This window comes from Aquarana catesbeiana, linkage group LG02 (assembly GCF_042186555.1).
Source record: "Aquarana catesbeiana isolate 2022-GZ linkage group LG02, ASM4218655v1, whole genome shotgun sequence".
In the NCBI taxonomy this organism is placed as follows: Eukaryota; Metazoa; Chordata; class Amphibia; order Anura; family Ranidae; genus Aquarana; species Aquarana catesbeiana.
In genome coordinates this window covers 158,595,470-158,619,691 of record NC_133325.1, presented here as the reverse complement: position 1 = coordinate 158,619,691, position 24,222 = coordinate 158,595,470, and the positions used below count along the sequence as shown (strand labels likewise).

Below are 24,222 nucleotides of genomic sequence, written 5' to 3'. Positions count from 1 at the left end.
GTTATTTAAGAACTGTCACACGAGGAGCGTCGTCACACAGCGGGAGCCTCCCTCCATGCCAGCATGGGTGCGGAGTGGCCCGGAGAAGAAAATGAAGAAGAGAAGAAGAGAAGAAGAGAAGAAAAGAAGAAGAGAAGAAGATGAAGAGAAGAGCGGGAGCCTCCCCCCCATGCCATGGGTGCGGAGCGGCCCGAGGAGAAGAAGATAGAAGACGCCGCAGAGGAGATGCTGGACGAGAACGCCGGAGGAAGAACCAGAAGAGCCAGAAGATGAAGGAAGATAGAAGAAAGAAGAAATATTTAAATAAAGGAATTGTCAAAAACTGTCTCTTGTCATTTTTAACATTTTTGACAGTTTTTTAGTGAAATGGTAGGTTACCATTTCACACAGGGGGGGGGCCGGGATCTGGGGGTCCCCTTGTTAAAGGGGGCTTCCAGACTCCGATAAGCCCCCCGCCCGCAGACCCCCACAACCACCGGCCAGGGTTGTGGGGATGAGGCCCTTGTCCTCATCAACATGGGGACAAGGTGTTTTGGGGGGCTACCCCAAAGCACCCTCCCAATGTTGAGGGCATGTGGCCTGGTACGGTTCAGGAGGGGGGCCGCACTCTCGTCCCCCCCTCTTTTCCTGCGGCCTGACAGGTTGCGTGCTCGGATAAGGGTCTGGTATGGATTTTTGGGGGGACCCCATGCCGTTTTTTTTTTTTTGGCGCGGGGTTCCCCTTAAAATCCATACCAGACCTGAAGGGTCTGGTATGGAATTTAGGGGGAACCCCACGTCATTTTTTTTTTTAAATTTTGGCCGGGGTTCCCCTTAATATCCATACCAGACCTGAAGGGCCTGGTATGGAATTTAGGGGGACTCCCACGTCATTTTTTTTTTAAAATTTTGGTTCGGGGTTCCCCTTTGGGGAATTCCCATGCCGTTTTTATCAATGAACTTCTATGTGTATTGTCGGCAATGCAATAGCCGCGGGTAGTTTTAAATGAGTTTTTTCCTTCAAAATGTCATTTTGCTGTCAGACTGTTCTAAACACAGGAAACATGCGCCCCTTTACAGGCATACTATAGACACCCCCCAGGTACGAAATTTAAAGGGATATTACACTTTTATTGTTTGACTTTAAGCATTATTAAAATCACTGCTCCTGAAAAAACAGCCGTTTTTAAAACTTTTTTTTGCATTGATCCATGTCCCCTGGGGTAGGACCCAGGTCCCCAAACACTTTTTATGACAATAACTTGCATATTAGCCTTTAAAATTAGCACTTTTGATTATTCATGTTCGTGTCCCATAGACTTTAACGGTGTTCGCATGTTCGAACGAACTTTTTTCCTGTTCGCATGTTCTGGTGCGAACCGAACAGGGGGGTGTTCGGCTCATCCCTAGACTAGACTATTACTAACTTGTCCATAAACAACAACGGAAGGTGCTACTACCCCAAATTGATGAAACACTTCCTGAGCTGTCGGGTGCAGGATGTGCTGCAGTTGCTCAGCTGCCAAAGTGATGAATGGATAAAGGACAATCCGCAACTCCATATTTGCTCTTTAAATCAGTCCAAATTTATTATATCTCCATAAAGATAAAAATTGGATTTTTATAACAGCTTAACTGTAAAATCCTTTTCTTGGAGTAAATCATGGGACACAGAGCCTAAGTAATAACTTAATGGGTTATGGGCCACCTTCAGGTGATGGACATTGGTATACCCAATAGAGAAAGGTTACTTCCCTATATAGCCCCTCCTCCTTCCAGGAGTACCTCAGTTTTTGTAGCAAAGCAATATACTTAAACCACATAAAGGGGGGAGGGACCTCTGTGTACCATGATGTACTCCAAGAAAAAGATTTTACAGGTAAGCTGTTATAAAAATCCTATTTTCTTTATCATACATAATGGGACACACAGCTTAAGTAATAACTTATGGGATGTCCCATAGCAATGCTATTTGAGGGGAGGGAGAGACAACCCGTAGGGCACCCCCAGACCTGAGGACTTATACTGCTTCCTGCAGCACACTGCGCCCGAAGGTGATATCCTCATACCTCCTTACATCCACCTGATAAAATTTTGTGAATGTATGTACTGAAGACCAAGTTGCAGCCTTGCAGATCTGAGCCATGGAGGCCTGGTGACGCACTGTCCCAGAAGCACTAACCAACCTGGTAGAGTGCGCTTTGACTTGAAAAGGAGGAATCTTTCCCCTTAAATCATGTCTGAATTATAACTTGCCGAATCCACTTAGCGACAGTGGATTTCGACGCTGCCTGTCCTTTCTTAGGACCCTCTGGCAGAATAAATAAGACATCAATCTTTCTAATCTGACCAGTTGTCTTTAAATAGATTTTCACTGCTCTCACCACATCAAGACAATGTAGTGACTTCTCTTCCCTGGAACATGGTTTTGGAAAAAACGATGGCAGGATGATATCTTGGTTCAGGTGAAAACCTGATACCACTTTTGGCAAAAAGTCTGGACAAGGGCCTAACACCACTCTGTCCTCATGAATAATCAAATATGGCTCTTTACATGAAAGAGCAGCAAATTCCGAAACCCTCCTTGCTGAGGATATAGCAACCAAGAACACCAGCTTCCTTGTCAGAAGAACTAAGGGAATATGCTATATCAGTTCAAATGGCTGTTTTTGCAACACTGACAAAACTAAGTTCAAGTCCCAAGGGCTCAAAGGTGATTCAACTGGCGGATTAATACGCATCACCCCTTGCATGAAACCCCGGACTAAAGAATGCGTAGCAAGCAGTCTTTGAAATAAGATCGGTAAGGCTGAGACTTGGCCCTTAATAGTACTCAAAGCCAACTTCATCTCTACCCCTAATTGTAGAAAGGCAAGAATTCTGCCTATGATATATCTCCGAGGGTGCCAACCCTTGGATTCACACCAGGAAACATAAGCCCTCCAGACTCTATAATATATAGTTCTGGAAGCTGGCTTCCTTGCATTATTCACAGTAGAGACAACTGACCCAGAAAGCCCACGTTTCTTCAGAATGTGGGTTTCAATAGCCAGGCCATTAAAAATTTAGCGTTTGTGAAGTAGGATGGAATATCTGCTCTTGTGAGAGCAGGTCTGGCCTTAGTGGAAGGGACCATGGATCCTCCACTGCCATCTTTACGATTTCTGCATACCATGTCCTTCAGGGCCATGCTGGTGCTCCCACAATTACCGGCTTTCTTTCCAGCTTGATCCTGCAAAGAAGTCATGGCAGCAACTGAATAGGGGGGAATGCATAGATCAGTGAGAACTGATCCCATGGGGTCACCAACCATCTGTTCCGCATGCGAGTGGATCCCTTGTCCTGGACACAAAGTTGACTAACTTCATGTTGAATCTGGACGCTAGAAGATCTACATCCTGAGTCCCCCATCTTTGGCAAACAGTCCGAAAAATGTCAGGGTGAAGAGACCATTCCCCCAGGAATAACTGCTGGTGACTCAAGTAGTCCGCCTGCCAATTCTCTACTCCTGGAATGAAGAGTGCCGATAAGCACGGAACATTCCTTTCTGCCCAAGTTAGAATATGGTTCACCTCTCTCTGCTCTGAGAGACTCTTAGTGCCACATTGGTGACTGATATAGGCCACAGCTGTGGCATTGTCGGATTGGATCCTGACAGGACAATCCCTTAACCTGGAAGTCCAGGCCTTCAGAGCCAGACGCACTGCCCGAATCTCTAGGATGTTGATGGGCAAGGCTCTTACGGTTCTTGACCACTGTCCCTGGACAGTCGTTTTCTCTAGTACTGCTCCTCAGCCTAAAAGGCTGGCATCTGTCGTTACTAACCCAGAATCTGCTGAAAGGAAAATCCTTCAGACCAATTATCTGGAAAGTAGGGACACCCTTGGGGACAGCTGCATTGGCAAGTCCAAAGCTTGGATCGTTTTGTTCCAAGCAGACAGGATACTGTTTTGCAACAATCTTGAATGGAACTGGGCATAGGGGACTGCTTCGAACGAAGCCACCATCTTTCCTAACAACCTCATGCAAAGGCGAATTGAGGGATCCCCTTTTGACCTGACCATCCGCACCAGCTCTCGTATGGAGTTGATTTTTGCCATAGGCAAGAACACCTTTTTCTGGGCTGTGTCTATGATCAGGCCCAAATACACCAGCTTTTTTAGCGGTTTTAAGGAAGACTTCTCTAGGTTGAGAATCCAACCCAGACTTTCCAGGTAACTGGTTGTAACGCGTACACTTTGCTCCAAGCGAGCTACTGACTGGTCCTTTAGCAAAAGATCGTCTAGGTACGCCAAGACTGTTATGCCCTGTGCTCTTAACCTGGCTAGAGGTGGGGCCAGCACTTTTGTGAACACCCGGGGGGGCAAGGCTACAAACTGAAAGTGCTGCTTTTTTACTTTGAATCGCAGAAATGCAGATATGCATCCCTGATGTCGATGGACGCCAGAACTACTGACCTGATCGACTCCATGCGAAAGGAGAGGATTTTCAGGAACGGATTTAGATTCTTTAGATCTAGAATAGGTCTGACATCACCATTTGGTTTTGGTTCCCGTAAACAGGTTTGAATAAAACCCCAAACGTTGCGGGTGGGGATCTACATGATCACCCCCTGAGCCAATAATCGGTCTAAATGCTTGAAACAGAGATTGCCTTTTCCCTGGATCTTTGGGAACGTTTGATCTCAGAAAACGAGATGGTGGAAACTCCCGAAATTCTAGTTTGTATCCTAAAGACACCGTGGAGATGACCCATCTGTCCTGAATTTCCTTTTGCCAGACTTCTGAGTATTGCAGAAGTCTTCCCCCCCACTCTGGCGAGGGGGAGCGCCTCATCATGATGAGGCTTTAGTATTCTGCTTTGCAAATTTCAGGCCCCAGGTCTTCTTTTGTGCCTGGGCCTGACCCTGAGGTTTTCCTCTAGAGTGACGGCGGAGGCCATCGCCACTGCCTAGAGGCGGATGCCCCTGGCGTAGGAGAAAAAGTCAGTTTAAATGAAGGACATTTATACTTTCTTTTGACTGGCAAAAGAGTACTCTTCCCACTAGAAATCGTTTGGATGTATTTATCGAAAATCATCCCCAAATAGTCGCTCCTCATGAAAAGGTAAACTAGTCAGAAGCCTTCTGCAAGGTGCTTCGGCTGACCAATTTTTTAACCAAAGCGTCCTACGCATATGTACTAGCACAAGCGCAAGGCAGGACGCCTGGTGAATAGAGTCTTTCATAGCGTCTATGGCAAAACATAGCGCCTTTGGTAGTTCAGCCAACTCACGGGCCTGTTGTGCAGGGTCCTCCTTAAGGGCCTCTTTGAAGTTGTCCTTTAGGGATTGACAGATGCCTATTGCAGCGACTGCAGGCTGAGTAACGGCCCCTGTCAAGGAAAATGAGGATTTTAACAGGAATTCCAACTATTTATCTGTTGGATCTTTAAGCATTTGTGCATTGTCTACTGGACAAGTTAAACTTTTGTTCACAATGGAAATCGCACCGTCAACTGCTTGTACATTCCATCTTTTGGTGAATTTCTCCTCCACAGGATAGAGAACTGAGAATCTCATTGGAGGGAGAAAATGCTTATTCGGGTGATCCCATTCAGCATAAATTCATGCATTCTAGCTTTTCTAGTAATGCATGGACCGGAAACGCATGATAAGGCTGTAAAGGTTTTAAAGAACCCAAGGAAGAAACCAAACTTTCAGCTGACTCTGTTAGGGGTAGCAAGAGTTTGTACCAGCAATCTCTCAGATTGCAAAGTTAAAAAAGGTTCATCAACTGTTTCCTCCGCCGAGGAAAAATCGGATTGTTTTTCTTCGTGATCGCCTGAGGGTAATACCTCATCCTGTACCCACCAATTGGTTCCAATGACTCACCCTGGCTTGCCATGTCTGGTATCTCCAGAGAGGATGACAGTGTAGAGGCATGACTGGAGTTCCCAGCGCCTGGGGGTGGAATTTTTGGTACTGTCTGGCACTTCAGAACTCTTTCTATGCTTTCTATATGCAAGCGATCTTTGAAATATGTAAGGCTGGGGCGCAACAAGGCTTATTTAACCGGCAGTCTGACAACAAAATGTGAGTCATTAAAGTAATACCCATAGGAAGCTGCCACCGCACCCCTCCAAGGAGGGTGGTGGGGGTTTTTTCTCAGCAGTAGGCTTAGTATTCTGTAACACTTAGTGTTTTAAACAGGAGCCATTATTAACAATATGCTGTACCCCCAGCCCCTTAGTTCCCCCAGGGGGAGAGGAACACCTCTGTTCAATTAAGAACCCCCTCCTGCTGCTGGGACACACACACACTGTTTATAGCTGGACACAGAGCTGCTGAGAAGCAACGTTCCAAGGTATGTTATCTTTACTCCCTCTAGTGGGGATTTTAAGGCATTACAATGTTTTTCATATGGAAGAAAAAGGCATAGGTGGACTTTTTATAGTTCCTAAGCTTCTTCCATTCCCTTTTCCTTGCTGCAGGATACTGCTGAAAACAGACAGATCCAAACTTCACCCATCACAACGGGCTGCGTTATTAAACCTTCAAAGACCGGGTCCCTATTATAGGGGTTCCACTCCTTTGGACCTGTATAGCACCCCTCAGGAGCAACTTTAGGTAATGTAGCATGGCCAAAAAAGAGTCCTGGTTCCTGGGGTCCAGCCCTCAAAAGAGAGGCTTACAGACAAAACCTCGTTCTTCTATGCGAGGCCCTGGTACTATCCTTTGGCCTCAGTGGCTTGGATGGATCCGGTGAGTGGAGGTTGTTTAAATCCAGCATGGATCCCTCCTGGAGCTCCTCAGAGCACATCTTCACTCATGACCAACACCTTAGACACTGGCGAAAAAATGGAGGTACTCCTGGAAGGAGGAGGGGTTATATAGGGGAGTGAACTTCCTGTATTGGGTATACCAGTGTCCATCACCTGAAGGTGGCCCATAACCCATTAAGTTATTACTTAGGCTCTGTGTCCCATGATGTACGATAAAGAAAGTACAGCAGAGGTAGATGCGTTTCAGCCGCAACGGCCTTGTTCACAATTACTAACTTGTAACTTTTTTTTAATAAAAGGTGAACAGAAGATGGAAACACAGTAACACACATGAAAAGAAAGCCTCCTTATAAAATAAAAAGGAGCAAGAGATAAAACTCTCTTCTGTGGTTAGTAGAAGCATAAACAGTAACATAACTACAAACCACAGAGCCGAAACCAAAGTTTGATTAGGCTCTACCCATTCAGTGGAAATTGGCATTATGCACCTAAAATAGATGCTCCTGTAGGTTTAATTCACACCAGCAATTTAGGCTGGTGCAAATTGTAGAGGCAGAAATCTTCTGATTCCTACTGCGCGTCTGAGTGGCCACCGGCCTTGTTCACTATAGTGACAGGTCGCCAGCGGACGCAGGTATTCAGGGCTGTTCCCACAGCCAGCAAAGTGCATTCAGCAGCGATCACTGCAGAGAGCCACAAAAAGCTGCAAACACTGGCGACCTGTCATAGTGAGCAGGGTAGGTGGACGCACCTAGCTGCTCAGAGCTGCAGTAAGAATCAGAAGATTCCTGCCGTTGTGACTGTACCCTTATAAGGGTGGTCAGTGGAGGAGGATCCCCCCCCCCCAATACACTGGTGGTCAGTAGAAATTGAACCACTTACATTGGTGGGCAATAGAAAAGTACCCGCCTACATTGGCAGAAAACAGGTCCCCCTTTACACTGGTGGTCAGTGGAGAAGAGCCCCTATTACATTGGTGGACAGTAAAAACAGATCCCTTTACATGGATAGTCTGTAGAGAAAGTTAATGTTACATTATTGGTCAATGGAGAAGGGCCTCTTTACATGAGTGGACAGTGACATGACCCATTTACATTGGTGGTCATTGAGGTGCCTCATAAACATTGGTGGTCAGTGAGGTGACCAGTTTACATTGGGAGTCAGTGTAAATAACCACTTACATTATTGGTCTGCGGATAAGAAAGTGGGAGAGCATATGACAATTGAATTCAGTGGAGAAAAAAAGCCACCTTACACTGGTGGTTAGTGGGGAAGAAAAACCCCCTTACACTGATGGTCAGTGGGGAAGAAAAGCCCCCTTACACTGATGGTCAGTGGGGAAGAAAAGCCCCCTTACACTGGTGGTCTGTGTAGAAGAAAGACCACTTTACATTGTTGGTCACTGTTGACCTAAATGAAGTGCACTGACTGTTGGGTAGTGGATTACTCTGCCAGGGAAATAAAGCTGGCCACACAAGTTACAATCGTATTATGCAATTTAGTTAGCATCTTCTAACATTTATGCAGTGTGAAGGCTTCCCTGACTGGATTTATGTTTGATCAAGTTTTATTAACAAATATGTTTACAATATATGCCTATAAAACAGAGACAGATCATAATAAGACAAGTATGCTCACAGTTTGACAACTCTGAATTATGACACACAACGTGTGATGCAAACTAAAAGGTAATGTTATATAACAGTATTAAAGCATGTATAGAATGTTTATTTGCTATAAAGCACCTGAAAATATACAATGTCATATACCCTGTCAACTGAACAGGAAAGGGTATTCAAAAAAATAAAGGGCCTACTGGCCCAGCCTACATAAAGTAAAATATGATTCTGGAGGTAACACACAATATGGTCAAGGCTTTAGCGAGGACATAAGGAGAAAATTAGGAAGGAGGTGATAGGAAAGTGAGAGAATAAAAGGGAAAGAAAAAAAAGAAGGGAAGCCAATGGGAGGTTATTCGGAGCGAATAAGGTTTCACACTTTTGAAGAGATGAATGGGTCAAGCTCCGAAGAGTATCCCTGACTGGATTTAAATTAAACAAATTGTTTAGGGTGGCCCCCACATTACGCAGTTAAATCTAAAGAAGATTGCACATTGATGATTGTACAATTTAGATTGCAACATGTGTGGTGGCCAGCATAAGCCCAGTGTCCATATGATTGCTAAAGTACTTTCAATTTCCCTGGACAGGTAAGGAGAGAGGAGCTGTTTTGGACTCTGCCACCCGCCTTCTTTCTGCCCAAGGCACCACAGCAGCTCCATGGGCTGTTAGTTTGGTAGTTCCATCTCAAGCATAAAGGCTGCTACAACCATTGGACCATTAACATTAGCCAAACCCAAAGGAATATGGATCAGTGGCGGCCAGTGGTAAAACAGTACCACCCCCCTAGCCCCCCCCCCCCCAAACAGTCGGTCACGGCTCTCCCTTCCCGTCTCAACACAGGCATCGGCAGCTTCCGTTTCCTCCCCCCTCCTCTGCGGCCAATTGGGACTCTTCTCTTTTCGGCCAATCAGAAAACAAGTCTCAGGCCTGCTTCTGATTGACCGGATTGAGGATCAGTGTTACAACAGCGAATATTCATTCGAGGGGGCTCATGGTGCAATGCCCTTCACTCCGAGCCTATCCTATTTTGAAGCCTATTAGAGGCTATGGCTCTAATCAGATTCTTCAAAAAAACACCCCCGCCACTGTAATTCAGGCGCCCACCGTCCTGAAAGGGGCCGGACGCCTGAATTGGGGGTGACCGCAGCGGCCCTGGATAGGTTCATGCTATGCATGAACCTATCCATTATTCATATAGGGGGTGACGTGGAGAGAGGGGGCGGTGCCCAGGCACCCCTAATAGATGGGTCGCTACTTATATGGATTCGTCATGTTTCAAAGTATACGCAATATGAAATTTCTGTATTACCCTAAAAAACACCAGATATATTTTTAGAGTCAACATTTTTTTCATACGGAAAAAGTGTGAAGGGGTATGTAGGGAAACAGACAGTTCATAGTAATCAAGTGCTCTAGGCCGGCATACACACCATTCTGCAATGCTCCGATGTGTGCGTGACACAGAGGTCTCAATATCGATAGGATGGTAACGCAGTCCTCTTAACTCCAGTGTTTCATCCAGTGCGCCAACAACAAACAAGGCATCATGCCGTCCTGAGGAAAGGCAAGCAACAAAAACATGGCAATAAAAATTTTACACCTATATTTCAACAATAACTCAGGATAAAAAAACGGTACAGTTGGATAATTTTTTTTTTATTAGAATATACACTAAAAATGTAAGTGTATATATATATATATATATATATATATATATATATATATATATTTTTTTTTATATAATAAGCTTGGCGGAGCTGCCATTGCTGCATGCTTTGTCATCCCTATCCTTGCCACTTTTTGAGTCACTGACAGCAAGACAACTAGCATTTACTTAAAGTGGATGTAAACACAATTTTTTTTTTTTTTTAATAAGACTTGTACCTTGTAGAGGACAGGATGTCATGTCATCTGTGCCCAGTCTTGCCACGAAGAGTTAATCCAGCTCTGAGCAATCCTCTAATCTTTTTTCAGTTAGAAAAAAAAGCACACAGAGAAATAGGTGGCATTTCTTCCTAGTGCTGTGAGTGACAGCTCATTTTCTTATCTCATAAACAAGCAGACCCAGCTTCATCTCCCTCACACAGCCTGTGTTCTCTAAGAGTGTGTCACATGCGCAGGAGCTGCTTGTTACAAGGCACTAGAGAGTGCGGTTTAATTAATCATTTAATTGTTTTTCACACATTTAAGGGTTTTTTACTTTAAAACGAGCAGTTCCTGATATAAATAATAGCCATTTGCGCAGTTGAGGGAGTCACAGGGGGCCGCGAGTGCGCTCTGCTTCTGCCCAGAACGCACTCTGTGTCCCCTGTGCGCGCACTTCTCACCATAACAAGCGCAAGGTTCATCCTTGTGACCAAGGCTGGCCAAGGGGAGTGTAGAGGTGGGGCAGGGAGTCTAGTGGCGTCATGACTCCGCCCACCGGAGCATAGACCCACCCATATGAAGAAGGGGGTGTGAAGAAGGGGGTGACTTACAGGTAGGAATATATGTGGAAGGCATGTATACATATATACTTTAGTATGATGGCAAGAGTTTAGAATCATGAGTGGTGGGTTTACATCCACTTTAAGGAGAGGTCAGCAAAGGCAGCATCCATGTTTATTTTGTGTCAGGTTTTCTTTAAATGTTAGTACACTTGAAATAAATGTGCTAAAGATTAGCATGACAGCTTTTGAGCATGGGCTTGTCAGATTCTGTATGTATATACTGACAGCGTACTTCTTTTGAGCTTAAGGTGTTAAGGACATAACTTCTAGGGGGGGGGCCGGTTGTGTCATTAGGCTACCCTGGGCCCACAAGAAAATGCTGCACTGAATGGCGCATCACCATTATGTGGCAAAGTACAGTGCCCACTGCACAATTATCATTTACCACATGTTAAACCCATCTACATAATTGGCATCCATTTAGGGCACAGGCTTCTTCAAAATGGTCACTGGAAAACACCCTGCCAACACCACTTGGAGAACCTAAGAATTTCTCTCGCTCAGCCTGTTGGGGGTTGAGCGGTTCCTCCAAGTACATTTTCTCAGAAGACAGTTCTAGAAAGAAATCCTGAGCCCTGCACCAATAACACAGTTCCCAGGATTTAGAAAGCACTGACTAAGCACTGAAATGAAAGAAAAAAAAAAATGTAGGTATGCTGTGTGAATGGTAACACCAATATATAGTGCGATTTTCTCAAATGTGATTGCAAAAGTGGAATTACACTATAAAGCAGGTCAAAGACACCTATCAATGAATTCTGAATGATTTCAAAAACATCTGAAACCGAAGACATCATCACAAGCTCAAGGCACCTCAACACAGGCACTTTTTTGGTGCAATTTTCCAAGTATTATTGGATTTTGCTTATTATTATTATACAGGATTATATATAGCGCCGACAGTTTACGCAGGAGGAATCAGAGGGCCCTGCTCGTTAGAGCTTACCATACTCGGTTTTACTCCTGGAACCCCAAAGGTTACAGCTAGGTTGCTGACCAAACTTGACTAGTGTTTGGATGCTGACTGTACAACTGTGCAAAAGACATTGGACCCAAAGGCCAATATGAATAATTCCATGTACACTGTAAAGTGATCTGTAAGCAATATTCAAACAGTAAAACTACAATACCTCCACTTGCATCTGTCAGCTCTGTTCTGCGCACGAAGCCCAGGTAACCGGTTCTTGCCCAAAGTGTGTGTGTGTCTCCAAAGCTTAGTTTTGTATTAAAATGATCAGCCTGCAGACTCTCACTGTCATAGATCATGTAATATCCGCTGGCTGTGTGGGGGCTGTTCACCCAGATCTGCAATAAACAGACATGTAGTCAGCAGGCTGGAAAAGGCTATAGTAATGAAGCAGCGTAGAACTGGCTGTTGCATGGGAGAAGTAAATCATATCAGTTAAATGACACAAATATTGCAAGACAAGTAAAGGCAAATCAGTGTCCCCAAATGTATTAGGGTGACTAAATACAAGCAGCTTTATTCCCAGGTGCATGGAAAAATGCTTGGGTCTGATTACATTTTAAAGGATTAGTTCAATTTTTGTAACATGTTACAGCCATATTCAAGGTGTAACAGACATTACTGTTGCAGCAGCCCCCGCTCCTCGAGAGTCCCCGCTGTGACAGTGAGCGGGGGGAAATTCTCCCCGTACACGCTGTCACAATTTAAAAAAAAAAAAACCACGTCATTCATTCATTCACAGTGAATGGGTTCTGTGAATGGGAGAACTACCTTTGCGGCTGTCAGCTTGTAGTTCTCAATGAACTACCAGGGTGCTCTTGGGTGCTCTGGTGGTTCATTGCGTCGTCCTGTCAGTGTGTAACTGCCTGCCCAAACGAGGTGGGTGCGGGAGCATGTTTAAATCGCACTCTTTACATGTTAACCTAGCCTAAGGTAACATTGACTATGCAAATTTTCTAACGGAGGATGACACCCAATGTGTAGCTATAATTTTCCAAGCTAAGAAAAATAATTGATTAGAATGCTAAGGTAATGATCATTAATACTATGACCACTTATTCCTGAAAAGGATTTAGGAAGAAGAGGGGCAGCGTGGCCCACACAGTCATGAATGAAATCTGTAGCCTGTAGCCAGAAAGTCTGAAAGACAAGGCAACTCCAGATGAGGTGGTGGAAAAATTAGGGGTCTGTTCCTCATTTGGGGCAATTTTGGCCATGTGTAAGATGACATTTTGCAAGTCTTTTGGGAGTTAAATGTGCCTTATGAAGAATTTAAGCTTAGGTTAGTCTCTCTCATAGACTAGGTCATTTAAAGTGTTACTAAACCCACAACAATAAAACCAGTCTGTATATGCAGTAAAGCATGCTAGTTATACTCACTGTGGAACCTAAGGAGTTAATCATCCACATTGTGTAAAAAGGCTGTTTGATCCTGTCCTCTCTGATCCTCCCCTTCTTTTACTGTCCCCAATCCATCTCCTGATAAGGCAGAGCCTTTGGAGTTACTCTGCACATGCTCAGTTTGATGTGTATTGCTAGAGAGTTGTTTTTTTTTCTTGGAAGGGTGCGTGTGATCAGCACAGGGCCAATAAGCGCTGTCCAGAGGGTTGGGGGTCCTGAAGCCTCATAGGACAGTCAGCGGAGAATTAAAATTCCTCCTACAAGCTTTAACCAGACACTAATAGAAGTCACGAGACTGCTATATACTGCTGATGAGAAAAGGTATTTAGCAGTTTATGTTTACTAAAACAATTGCATTTCCATGTTCTGTGTACTGTGGGACACCAGATATAGTGAATGCAGGGTCCTGGGTTTAGTAAGACTAAGACCCTACATCCACTGCTCAAGGTCTTCTCCATATCTGTAAACAGATTTCCATAGTCTAAAACAGGAGTCTCAAACAGGCGGCCCTCCAGCTGTTGCAAAACTACAAGTCCCATGAGGCATTGCAAGGCTGACAGTTACAAGCATGACTCCCACAGGCAGAGGCATGATGGGACTTGTAGTTTAGCAACAGCTGGAGGGAGGCCAGTTTGAGACCCCTGGTCTCTAAAAAGCTACTTTGGGGGCAATTAATAAGTTGTATAAATGCCTTATCCAGCTTAGACATGTAAATGACAATGAAAACATCAACATCTAATGATCAAAAGTTTAAGAATAGCTTGGCTTTAAAGAAAGGCATATGAAAGATGAATTTGAATAAATAGTTCGATAAAAAAAAAAAAAGTTGTACACTAACCTCACCAAGATGAGAATCTCCAAGGGGCCCTTTGGTCTCTGGGTTTACAATTATCACTGTGACACCAGGCAAAATCTGGCAAGCAAAAAAATATTTGTATTACAGCGTAATAAATATGCTACTGTTTTTGTTTTACTGTTGACTGATTTTTGCAATTCTGAACTACAATGCTGAATGAGGCGAAGTTAACACTTGCTGCTGCCGCGGCTCAGAGCAGTGGGTCCAGTGCATCTCTGTACAACGATTCAGGTGCGAATCAGGTCCGAATTTCTGCCTGAATTCACACCTGCTTCGGAGCCAAAGACACACAGGACCCTTCTTCAATACGGACCGCGGCCGCTCCGGAGGTGTGTGAGCTGGCCCCATTGAGACCCAGGCACACTCTCCTGTAATGCGAACTGGATGAGGGGAACCCCACATCCAATTCGCATAGGTGTAAACTCAGCCTAAAGATCTGACTAAGACATATAATACAATACTTATACACATAGTTGCTTAACCATTGCAAGCCTTTAATTCTCATGAATCACATTTTACATACTAAAAAATGTACAATGTGGTAAATTCAACTGATCTGTTTGATAAAACTTTTAGTGGCATGGAGAAAAACATTTCAAATGTACAAATTATCAAATGATACAGAGTGATGAGAGTAACTTTATTTGATCCCCTGTGCAGTAAGCCTTAGGCCCCATGCACACAGGATGTTTTTTCCTCCCCTGAGTGCCATATGCTCCAGGGGAGGAAAAAGCAGCGTTAAAGGTGACCACGTTTTGCAAATGCATTTAGGAGCGTCAACCACTTGGGCATTCATTCATTTCACTGGCCAGAATATTAATGTAATTAATCTAATAAAGAACGTTTAGACGCGTTTACACACCCTTAGGCAAGTCAATTGTTTTTTTGACGCTGGTACACTTCTCTCCTGACTGCGCTGGCTCCGGGTTTTTCTTTTCTGCCTCTAAATGTCCCTTCCTCTAAATGCCTGTAAACTCTAAATGCAGGTAAGCAGCAGAACTAAAGTTTTTTCGTTTTTAGAGGTTTACCACTTGCCTACAGGGCACTTTCACCCCCTTCCTGCCCAGGCCAATTTTCAGCTTTCAGCGCTGTCACACTTTGAATGACAATTAGATGGACATGCTACACTGTACCTATATGACATTTTTTATCATTTTTTGAGACAGAGCTTTCTTTTGGTGGTATTCACTACTGGGGTTTTTTTTTTTTTGTTAAACAAAACAAAAAATGAACATTTTGTTTTCTTCTTCATTGATGTGCACTGATGGGTACCAAGGAGGTGGCACTGATAAGGCTGCGTTGATTGGCACTGTCAATCTGTGATCAGCTGTGTCTGGGGGCGTGCAGAGGAGGCAGAGTTCTGGGAGGACATCAATAGACGCCCTCCCAGAACTAGCCGATCGCTCGGTTGGTAACCAGCTGCTCGGCACTACATGTCTGGTGTGTCAGGCAATAATCATCGCTCATGCCTGGTAACAGGCTGACAAAAGCCCAGACACCAGGTCGCAACTTCTAGTCGCAATGGTGACCTGGTGCCTGGGAATTGTTGAGTCCTGACCTTATGTGCATGGACACATAGGCAGGGCTGGTGCAAGGATTTTTGACACCCTAGGCGAAACCTAATTTTGTGCCCCCCCCCCAATCAAATGCAGCCTTACCAGCGCCCATCAAATGCAGCCTCACCAGTGCCCATCAAATGCAGCCTCACTAGCGCCCATCAATGAATGTTTGCTTGCTTTCATTCATTCAGGATTCGGGACACAGACACAGTCCACCGCCGTCGCTGCGCCGTTGACACTATGTGGGAATGGAGCAGTGGCTGCCTGCTGATGCTGAGACCTAGTTGCTTGCTGCAGAGAGAAGAGAGTAGGAACACGAGTGGCTGGGCACCCTAGTTTGCCTAGTGGTAGCACCAGTCCTGCACATAGGATAACATTAGTTGCCTCTACAGGCAAAATGCTAAACTGCTCTAGGAGCAGCTTCTTTCAAGTTATTGTGCATGGATCCTTTATAAAACTTAAAAGCTAAGGAGCACTATAAGGTGAATGAGCACATTTGCTTTTCATAGAGGCTAAAACCTCCAGTGTCTTCATACAATAAATTAAAACTGCTTGGAATTACCATAAGCTAACATTGAATATCTGTTTGTTTTTAAAGCTCACATTCCAGATTGCTGATGGGGCTCTATGAAAAATGTAATGTTTGTTACTTGCATATAAATCTACAATAATATGGTGAGTTGATCTTAAACAGTACAAGTATGCCGGCTATTGACCATGCTACGCTGAGCAGCTGCCCTGCTGCACTGAGCCCAAGTGGTCACTTTTTCAGCATGAGCACCATTTAGAGAAAGCTTTGCATTTTCACAATAAGTGCAAAACATTGTCTGATTGGACGAGGTAGAGAGAAAGGGCTATGAAGTCACAATCACTTTACATCCATTCAGAAGATGCAAGATGAGCGGGTAACCTCCTGTTTATAGTAAGCAGCATGACCTGGAAGCTATTGGAGATCTGTTGTAGCAGTGCAAACTACAGTGATTTCCAACTCCCAGGGGGATCGGACAAGTATGGTATATATGTAGTTACTTCTAGTCCAGGCTAATGTAAAAAGATTCATACCTGGAATTCATCTTTAACAAACTGCAAGTAAACACACAAAAAAATCAAGCATTTTAAATGCCTACTTGCAGAGTTTTTACTTTCCATAAACTATTTTAATGACTTGCAATTTGCCTCTGAACTTACTAGAAACGTGACGGCAGTCTGCCCATTTTTTGGGTTTTTTGTTTTTGTATTTTCTTTTTTTTTAACTTTGTTGTCTGACTATAGATCTATGTTTATCCCAAGCATGTTTAAAGCCATTTACTGTTGACTGTCTCACTACCTCTGCTGGTAGATTATTCTAAGCATCGACTACCCTTTCAGTAAAATAATACTTTCTATTTGCTTTTTCCCACTGCCTGGTCACACTGTTTGCTCATTTTGCAATAACCTGAAATAAGTACCCCCAAATCTTTTTCTTCTGTAGTGCTCAGAAAAAGACACGCCGATTCCCTAGCACAGTCTCCTTCCTCATTGCATGTCACAGGCCTATCCTCTTCTGAAAGTGTCTAATTACTCCCTGTGCTGGCAAATCTCCTGTGCCCCTCACCTTAAACTTTATGCATAATTATTTATATAGCTGTTGGGGGAGAAGTGAAGGAGAATACTATAGTGTGTCAATTGAGTGACAGCTTTGAGTATGCTGGTGCTGCTGACATTGTACTCAAGGTGCATATATGACCTCATGGGAACGTTTTTGTTGAAGTGAATGGTCTGGTGACTGTTTTTTTTGTAGGCGATCTCTTGAAGTGGCAAAAACTTAATTAAAAATGTTGGAAAAGATCAGTAAAGACTAGTTGTATTGCACAAAAAAAACAAAGAAATGGCCTGGATATGGTAATTTTTAGCATTATTCTATGACAAGCTTACCTTTCCAGATTCCAAAAGGAGTAGGCTCTGAGGGGATCCTCTTTCCACCAATCGTACCCTGGATACAGAAGAACACAAAGAAAGTTGTCTAATGGTAAAGACATAATTATGCATTTCCCCAGAAGTGGTGCTCAACTGCCTCATTCAGCTACCAGCAAAACGAAAGCATAAGATGGAGTTATGGTATGGTTAGACTCCATTGCGTGGTTAATGTGCCAGTGCACCTATTACTGAATTTGTAAAGGTAAATGCCATTAGACTTTCTTCAATGTTTTAGTGTCAGCAACATCTCCCAGCAAAACTAGAATAAAAAAAAAAAAACATTCAAGAATCTTTATTTCTAGGAGCCCGATTACACTTGTCAAGAAATTGTGACATTTTTTTTTTTTTTTTAATCCAATTTATTCAGTGGATTTTTTTATTATAACCTGTTTAGCACTCCTACCTAAAGTAATGAACAAGGACAAAGGCCCTCCAAAGTGGTAAGGTCATAGATCCTTATGAAACTTTGTACATGTATAGAGCATTGCACAGCTCATTAGTGTACTGCTGCACACTGCGGTGTACCATAACACACCTCTGTCTGCAAGATGAGTTGGAGAGCCGTTCATATATATGTATATATAAAAGTCCCCTTTCTCTACCAGCTCCAGCACAGAACTTTGATAGCAAGTTTATTACAACAGATTCTTATCCTGTTACTTATCAGGCAGCCAGAAATAGCAGAACTGTCTGAATCACTTGAGACGCTTCTGACATGAGTACACTGGCAGTTTCCAGCTAATGGATGAATATTGCATGAATGAGTAAGCAGATCTTTTTATTAGAGATGGTGACAATCTGACAACTTTAAAAAGCTGTACAAAGTGTTTAAATGTCAGCCAACCACAGGTGTAGTACAGAGCCTTCATATGTGGCAGAATCAGAGCCGAGATCCTTCTTACACAAGAACTGCAGCATGATGGAAAAGAGAACGAGCGACACTTTGAAAAGTATTATGGGTGCTCACTCAATATGCTGTAAGCACTGCTTACATAAAAGCAGAATATATTAAGTTCATATATTATAAAAAAATAATGAGAGCTGCTTGCTTTTCTGGTTTAAACATGCTTGGCTACAATATGCTAAAGGGGAGGTGGCACAGACAGGATCTTATAGATATATAAACCCAAAAACAAAATTGTAATAAACTAAAGATTATAAGTCCCTGGATGTGGTAGCTGCATTAGTCCTCTTTTTTTCTTATTGTCACTTTGGGACACTGCCAGTACACACTCTTTGTCATAGGGTGACAACGCTCATGTACTGTATCTATAGGGGAGCAAAGTTGTTACTCAAGACCCTCTCTTATCTCCTGTAAAAAAAATCAACAGAGGCAGAGGACAACTGACAAGATCAGGATTACCAAGTATTTTTTTCGCACTTATTGAACAGATAACAAAACTCTTTTTTATGGTATACTTAAAGTGGTTCTAAAGGCAGAAGGTTTTAGTCTATGCATGAAGATAAAAAACCTTCTGTGTGCAGTACAGCTGCATGATTCTGGATAAAATGAGAATTATGATTTTATTTGCTTAGAAAAAAGATCACGATTCTCAGCGTAACATCATCTTTCACATACAAAAAAAAAAAAGGGCTAACTTCACTGTTTTTTTTTTTTTTTTTTTTTTTAAATTCATTGAAGTGTATTTTTGCCCAAAAATTTGCTTTTGAAAGACCGCTGCGCAAATACAGTGTGACATCAAATATTGCAATGACCGCCATTTTTCTCTCTAGGGTCTCTGCTAAAACAATATTTATATATATATATATATATATATATATATATATATATATATATATATATATATATATATATATATATATATATATAAATAAAAATATGTTTGGGGGTTCTAAGTAATTTTCTAGCAAAAAATACAGATTTTAACTTGTAAGCAACAAGTGTCAGAAAAAGGTTTAGTCTTTAAGTGTTAAACTGCCCTCATTTACAGACCGAAGTTCATCCCTTTGATCTAAAAGAACCAAATGATACAATGTTTCTTTTTATCTCTCAGCGCTGAGAAATGTTGTGATAAACTTTGCCTGGCTGCCTTTTTATTTTTTGACAGCAGTGAGCAGAGAACGGCTCTTAACTTGTTACATGAATCGTGAAAATGCCATATAAAGTTCGTGAGGGGGTTGAATTTGAGATCGCGATTTTTTAACGATTAATCGTGCAGCTCTAGTGTGCAGCAGCCCCCTCTAATACTTACCTGAGCCCCATCTCGATCCAGCGATGTTGCACAAGAGTCTCGGCTGCGCAGGATTCTACCTCCTCATTAGCTGAGACAGCAGTGGAGCGCCATTGGCTCCTGCTGCTGTTAAAGTAAGTGAGCCAATGAGAAGAGAGAGAGGGAGCGGGGCCGAGCAGCAGCTCCCTGTCTGAATGGACACACAGAGCAGCGGCTCGGCTGGGGTGCACCCATAACAAGCTGCTTGCTGTTGGGGCACTCAGCAGGAGCGCCAGTGAGGGACCTGAGAAGAGGAGGATCTGCACAGAACAGCTAAGTATAACATGTTTGTTATTTTATAAAGAAAAAAAAACAAGGCTTTAGTATCACTTTAATAGGAAAAAAAAACTCAATAAGGGAAGTTAATTGTTAGGGCTTACATACCCTTTTAATCTTCCAAATGTTTAACTGTTAGAGGCATGGGGTCCTATATAAGTGGGCATTTTCACACAAAAGTGTAAAGGTTCCTTTCACATATATGTAAATCAGATGCGTTTTGAACCACTTCCGATTTGCATACGTGATTCAGACTGGCTTTTAATGGAGCTGGTTGACATATATGTGGGCCGGTTGTACAGCGAATTAAAAAAGGGTCCTGTGCGTTTTTCAATCTAGTTCAGGTACAATTTAGTTGTCAAATTCGCACCTGAACCACTGAAAGGAAAGCGTACAGAAAACTGTCCCCAGTGGATACAAAAAGTCTACACACCCCTGTTAAAATGTCAGGTTTCTGTGATGTAAAGAAATGAGACAAATATAAATCATTTCAGAACTTTTTCCACCTTTAATGTGACCTATAAACTGTACAACTGAATTAAAAAACAAACTGAAATCTTTTAGGGGGGATGTAGCTGTGTTCAGAATTAAGCAATCACATTCAAACTCCTGTTAAATAGGAGTCAGTACACACCTGCCATCATTTAAAGTGCCTATGATTAATCCCAAATAAAGTTCAGCTATTCTAGTTTGTCTTTCCTGACATTTTCTTAGTCGCATACTACAGCAAGAGCCATGGTCCGCACAGAGGGATCTCATTGTTAAAATGTATCAGTCAGGAGAAGGGTACAAAAGAATTTCCAAGGCTGTACCGAGGAACACAGTGAAGACAGTCCTCATCAAGTGGAGAAAACATGACACAACAGTGACATTACCAAGAACTGGACGTCCCTCCAAAATTGATGAAAAGACGAGAAGAAAACTGGTCCAGGAGGCTGTCAAGAGGCCTACAGCAACATTAAAGGAACTGCAGGAATATCTGGCAAGTACTGGCTGTGTGGAAGATGTGACAACAATCTCCCGTATTCTTCATATGTCTGGGGTATGGGGTAGAGTGGCAAGACGGAAGCCTTTTCTTAAGAAAAACATCCAAGCCCGGCTACATTTTGTAAAAACATATCTGAAGTCTCCCAAAAGCATGTGGGAAAATGTATTATGGTCTGATGAAACCAAGGTTGAACTTTTTTGGCCATAATTCCAAAAGATATGTTTGGCGCAAAAAAAAACACCAAAGAACACCATACCCACCGTGGAATGGTGGTGGCAGCATCATGCTTTGGGGCCATTTTTCTTCAGCTGGAACACGGGCCTTAGTCAAGATAGAGGGAATGATGAACAGTTCCAAATACCAGTCAATATTGGCACAAAACCTTCAGGCTTCTTCTGGAAAGCTGAACATGAAGAGAAACTTCATCTATCAGCATGACAACGACCCAAAGAATGCATCCAAATCAACAAAGAAATGGCTTCACCAGAAGAAGAATAAAGTTTTGGAATGGCCCAGCCAGAGCCCAGACCTGAATCCGATTAAAAATCTGCGGGGTGATCTGAAGAGGGCTGTGCACAGGAGATGCCCTCGCAATCTGACAGATTTGGAGTGTTTTTGGAAAGAAGAGTGGGCAAATATTGCCAAGTCAAGATGTGCCATGCTGATAAGACTCATACCCAAAAAGACTGAGTGCTGTAATAAAATCAAAAGATGCTTCAACAAAGTATTAGCTTAAGGATGTGCACACTTATGCAACCACATTATTTTAGGTTTTTATTTTTAACCCCCGCCCCCCTTAAAAGATTTCAGTTTGTTGTACAGTTTATAGGTCAAATTAAAAGGTGGAAAAAGTTCTGAAATTATTTTTCTTTGTCTCATTTTTTTACATTACAGAAACCTGACATTTCAACAGGGGTGTGTGGACTTTTTATATCCATTGTAAACACAGAATCTCCCATCAGGGATGAGTCTGGAAAGGACATGGTGAAACACGCTGCTATTTCTTTAGAACAGAAGGAGATGTGCAACAACGTTTGCTAAAACCCTTGCAATGTACACGAATCACCCAGAGAGGATTGTTATTTTTCTCAACAAAAAGGAGTTACATGTGAACAATTTTGTACCAGTCTTGAAATATACCAGCTACATCATTTCTTGTTAGTGCTGATCAGCAGTTTTACTAATTCAGAGAATGATCTGTGCTGTGACCTCAGACAATATTTTACAGATTGCACGCTTTCATCTGACTATGAGACAGTGAAATGATTGTGCTTGGAAATGCTGTAGGTAACTCCTTTAATTTAGAAAACAGTGTTATTCCTTCAAACTTTTGCCTCCACTGTGTATGAACAGTATCTACATCTTAATCTTTGCGCAATGGATTGTTAAATTTTTTCTCCCTATATGTCCGGAATCTGAGAGAAGAAGTGATTAATATTGAAGAAAAAGCGCAAGGAGTTAGAAGTAACATTTTATTCTTTTTTCACCATCACTTTGTTTCTTTGTTTCAACATTGTCACGAGTTAATTGACACTATTTTGGCTTAATGTTATAACACTTGATGATTAGCCACACTCCACATGAAGGTTTTGTAGGCAAAGGAGGATTTTTGTCTATACAATTTTCTACACATTTGTATTTATAATTTCGGAGAAACCTCATGGAAGCATGACATATATATTCTGATTTCATTTGTTTTACTTAATTAGATTTCACCTAATATATTCATTATAAGGGGCTTATAGCTGTGTTAAAGCACACACACAGCAAGGTTCATTACTATGCGTTTTCCATTAGCACACTTATGTGGGATTAGTTCAGTTGAACTTAATTTAATAATGAATATTCACTGTTATTTTTAGAAGTGGAATCTTTTCTCTTATTTTACCACCTTACGTTTTTTATCAGCACATTTATGTGGGATTAGTTTAGTTTTATTTCATTTATTTATGAATATTCACTGTTATTTTTGGAAGTGGAATTTTACCTTTTATTTTACCACTCTTATTTTTACCACCCTTATGGGAATTTAATGTTACTACTAGAAGCATATTTTTACTCTTCATTTTTTATGGCAATATGAGGATAATACAAGCGCAACTGACCATTCTTACTATGAAACTACATACCTGTCATGCCGAAGGGATTTGAGATCCACGTATACGGTTGTTGGATCTGGCCCTGACGTTCCCTGTTAAAAAAAAACAGAAAGCATTTCTAAAAAATGATATTCTAAGGGAATTTGCATGCAAGAAGTATATAAACTTTATCAAACACATTAGGTACAATCTTGCTCACTTTATGAACAATGTGCATTTATTACTACAGCCATGGCCAAAAGTTTTGAGAATGACACAAATATAAATTTTCACAAAGTCTGCTGTTTCAGTGTTTTTAAATCTTTTTGTCAGATGTTACTATGGTATACTGAAGTATAATTACAAGCATTTCATAAGTGTCAAAGGCTCTTTTTGACAATTACATTATGTTCATGAAAAGAGTCAATATTTGTAATGTTGACCCTTATTTTTCAAAACCTCTGCAATTCATCCTGGCATGCTGTCAATCAACTTCTGGGCAGAATTCCATGGGAAATGGGGGCTATCCCCCTGGGACAATTGGAAACATATCCAGCTCACTAATTTCTTAGGACGCTACGTGGGGGCTTGAGACCAGCAACTCCTTGACCAGATTAGAATCTATGTGTCTGGACAAGGATGACGCCACCCATTTACTCTCCGAACTTTACAAACTTCTAGAGGAAAAGCATACTATTCAACGCCTTGCTACACTGGGGAATGGAAGAGGGAATTAGGCAGAGCGCTACCTGAGGACACTATAGAGAAGATCACCACGCTGGCCCATACTTCTTCAGTTAATTCCAAAACTCAAAAATGCTGTTATAAGTTCTTGTCCAGATGGTATAGCGTACCGGATAAATTGTCTCGAATGTTTCTGTCAGTTCCGAATTTATGTTGGAAAGGGTGCAGGCAGAAAGGTACCTTCCTACATATATGGTGGGATCGCCCGTTTTTTCGTCCTTTCTGGATTGAGGCTCGTAATTTAAATAATAATGGTGACAAACCGTGAGATTGCTGATGATCCTTTACCCATCCTATTCCATGACATAGCGTAGT

At 42.3% G+C, this 24,222-nt stretch overlaps 1 protein-coding gene across 3 annotated transcripts in view; it reads right to left on the bottom strand.

Annotated features, from left to right (window-relative positions):
* The window catches only part of DIP2B (disco interacting protein 2 homolog B), a 365,089-nt gene that overhangs the window by 13,602 nt on the left and 327,265 nt on the right, over nucleotides 1-24,222 (bottom strand). For all 3 annotated transcript variants that reach the window (XM_073613683.1, XM_073613684.1, XM_073613685.1), the window contains 5 exons: nucleotides 23,215-23,276; nucleotides 17,549-17,606; nucleotides 14,058-14,132; nucleotides 11,982-12,156; nucleotides 9,793-9,916 (listed from right to left, as the gene is read on the bottom strand). In XM_073613683.1, coding sequence (XP_073469784.1) covers nucleotides 9,793-9,916; nucleotides 11,982-12,156; nucleotides 14,058-14,132; nucleotides 17,549-17,606; nucleotides 23,215-23,276 — 494 coding nt within the window. The remainder of the gene's footprint in view (nucleotides 1-9,792; nucleotides 9,917-11,981; nucleotides 12,157-14,057; nucleotides 14,133-17,548; nucleotides 17,607-23,214; nucleotides 23,277-24,222) is intronic.